Source organism: Aplysia californica, unplaced genomic scaffold (genome assembly GCF_000002075.1).
Source record: "Aplysia californica isolate F4 #8 unplaced genomic scaffold, AplCal3.0 scaffold00592, whole genome shotgun sequence".
Classification (NCBI taxonomy): Eukaryota; Metazoa; Mollusca; class Gastropoda; order Aplysiida; family Aplysiidae; genus Aplysia; species Aplysia californica.
In genome coordinates, this window is record NW_004797862.1 from 269,184 (window position 1) to 270,807 (window position 1,624).

Genomic DNA, 1,624 nt, shown 5'->3' on the forward strand with positions numbered 1-1,624 from the left:
TGATGATGATGATGATGATGATGATGATGATGATGATGATGATGATGATGATGGTGATGGTGATGGTGATGATGATGATGATGATGATAATGATGATGATGATGATGATGTTGATGATGGGGAAGGTGATGATGATGATGACGGTGATTGGTTTGTTTTTTTTCAGACATTTCTTCTCTGATCGCATCCTGGTGCACAAGGAGGTAGACACAGCCTTGTTTTTCTCCACGGGTGGAACGTGGAAGAGGATAAGGTAAGATGTACCGTACTTTTTGGTTCTACTATTATCTATTTGTGGTGGCCGAATTTTGCTTTTCAAAAGGCTTTTTAATAGCTGCATCGATCGACATACGGTTTTCGCCGAAAGATTCTTGAAAATATTCTCCAGATCATGACGCCCTTCTTTTTTTCAGTTTTGAGACACTTTTGCTGCAAAAAGCTAAATGTCTTTATTTCGCCGATCGCTTTTGTAGGCCGACTCTTCTGTCTCTGTACTTTTAGAAAATTCGTTGCGGGAGTGATATTTTGCGAGGCGCCTTTTGTTTTGAAAGTATAAATCTAGATCTAGACCTTCTAATCTTTTGCATCCCTCAAAATTTATTACTCCATTCCAGTAGAGTGTAAATATGGTACACCATTGACTTTCAGTTGATGTTAATGCACCGATCATTCCTTTCATCGAAAGGGGGTCCAGCTTGTAGTTTCTATTTTGCGCTCTTCTCCGTGTGACAAGATCGCTGGTTCTTACCTATACACACGTTAGGTCACGGAGATAATATACTTCTTGCCTCCTAGATCCTCTTGTAAGAATGTTTACAGTCCACTAAAACTAACCACCAGTTGGTGTCTAATACGGGGTGCCCACTACGGCTGGATCGGGCCGATCGCCCGACTCGATCGCCTGAAACTGAAAACAAACACGTTTGTTTTTGAGGCGATCGAGTTGGACGATTGGCCCGATCGGCCGATCCCATCCATAGTGGGCACCCCGTATAACCAGACTAACCACAACCGTCTCCCACTAGGTACACGGTACCAACGATAATACATAACAAGATGGTTCACTCAGCCAAAAAAGTGTCCGCCGGAAGTCCGCTCTTTGCTTCAGATGGCGCAGCAGTCTGTTTTAAAGCTCTCTTTGGTTTCTCCAGAAGAAGAATAGGAGTAGCACCCCCTTGCGTGCGCAGACCCACTGCTGTTCATCACTCTGTTCGTGTTCGTTCACTGCGGAGTTTTAGGTTTTTAGAAATTTTAATGACCTCTCGCCTTTCATTTTAAAGTCAAATTAAACTTAGAAAACAGTCACCCCTTCCTCCGGAAAAGGATTTTTTGTCACCGTAACCATTTTCAAAAAGCGTTCTTCCGAAATTTGAATTCTTATTTATTCAAAAACGTGTTAGTTTCACTTTGATTTTTTGAACACATGTAAGGTAACTGTTCGCAAAGGGTGCGCATTTCCGAGTCCTCTGTCAAACATCCATGTTCCTGAATGTGCTTTTTTTTATCACAAATCTATCCTTTCTTATTTCTCTCCTTTACAAGATAAAACATCTTTCCCTCACTTCTCTATTACTCTATCACAAATCCATCCTTTCTGCTTTCCCTCTCTGTCAGCTAATCCATT

At 41.6% G+C, this 1,624-nt stretch overlaps 1 protein-coding gene across 1 annotated transcript in view; it reads left to right on the forward strand.

Moving 5' to 3' along the window:
• Positions 1-166: 166 nt before the first annotated feature.
• Positions 167-1,624, forward strand: part of LOC101852267 (cytochrome P450 3A9) — a gene marked incomplete at its 5' end in the record, with an annotated part of 3,512 nt that continues 2,054 nt past the window's right edge. Inside the window, 1 exon segment of the mRNA XM_005107317.3 lies at positions 167-253. Within this exon segment, the coding sequence (XP_005107374.2) occupies positions 167-253 (87 nt within the window).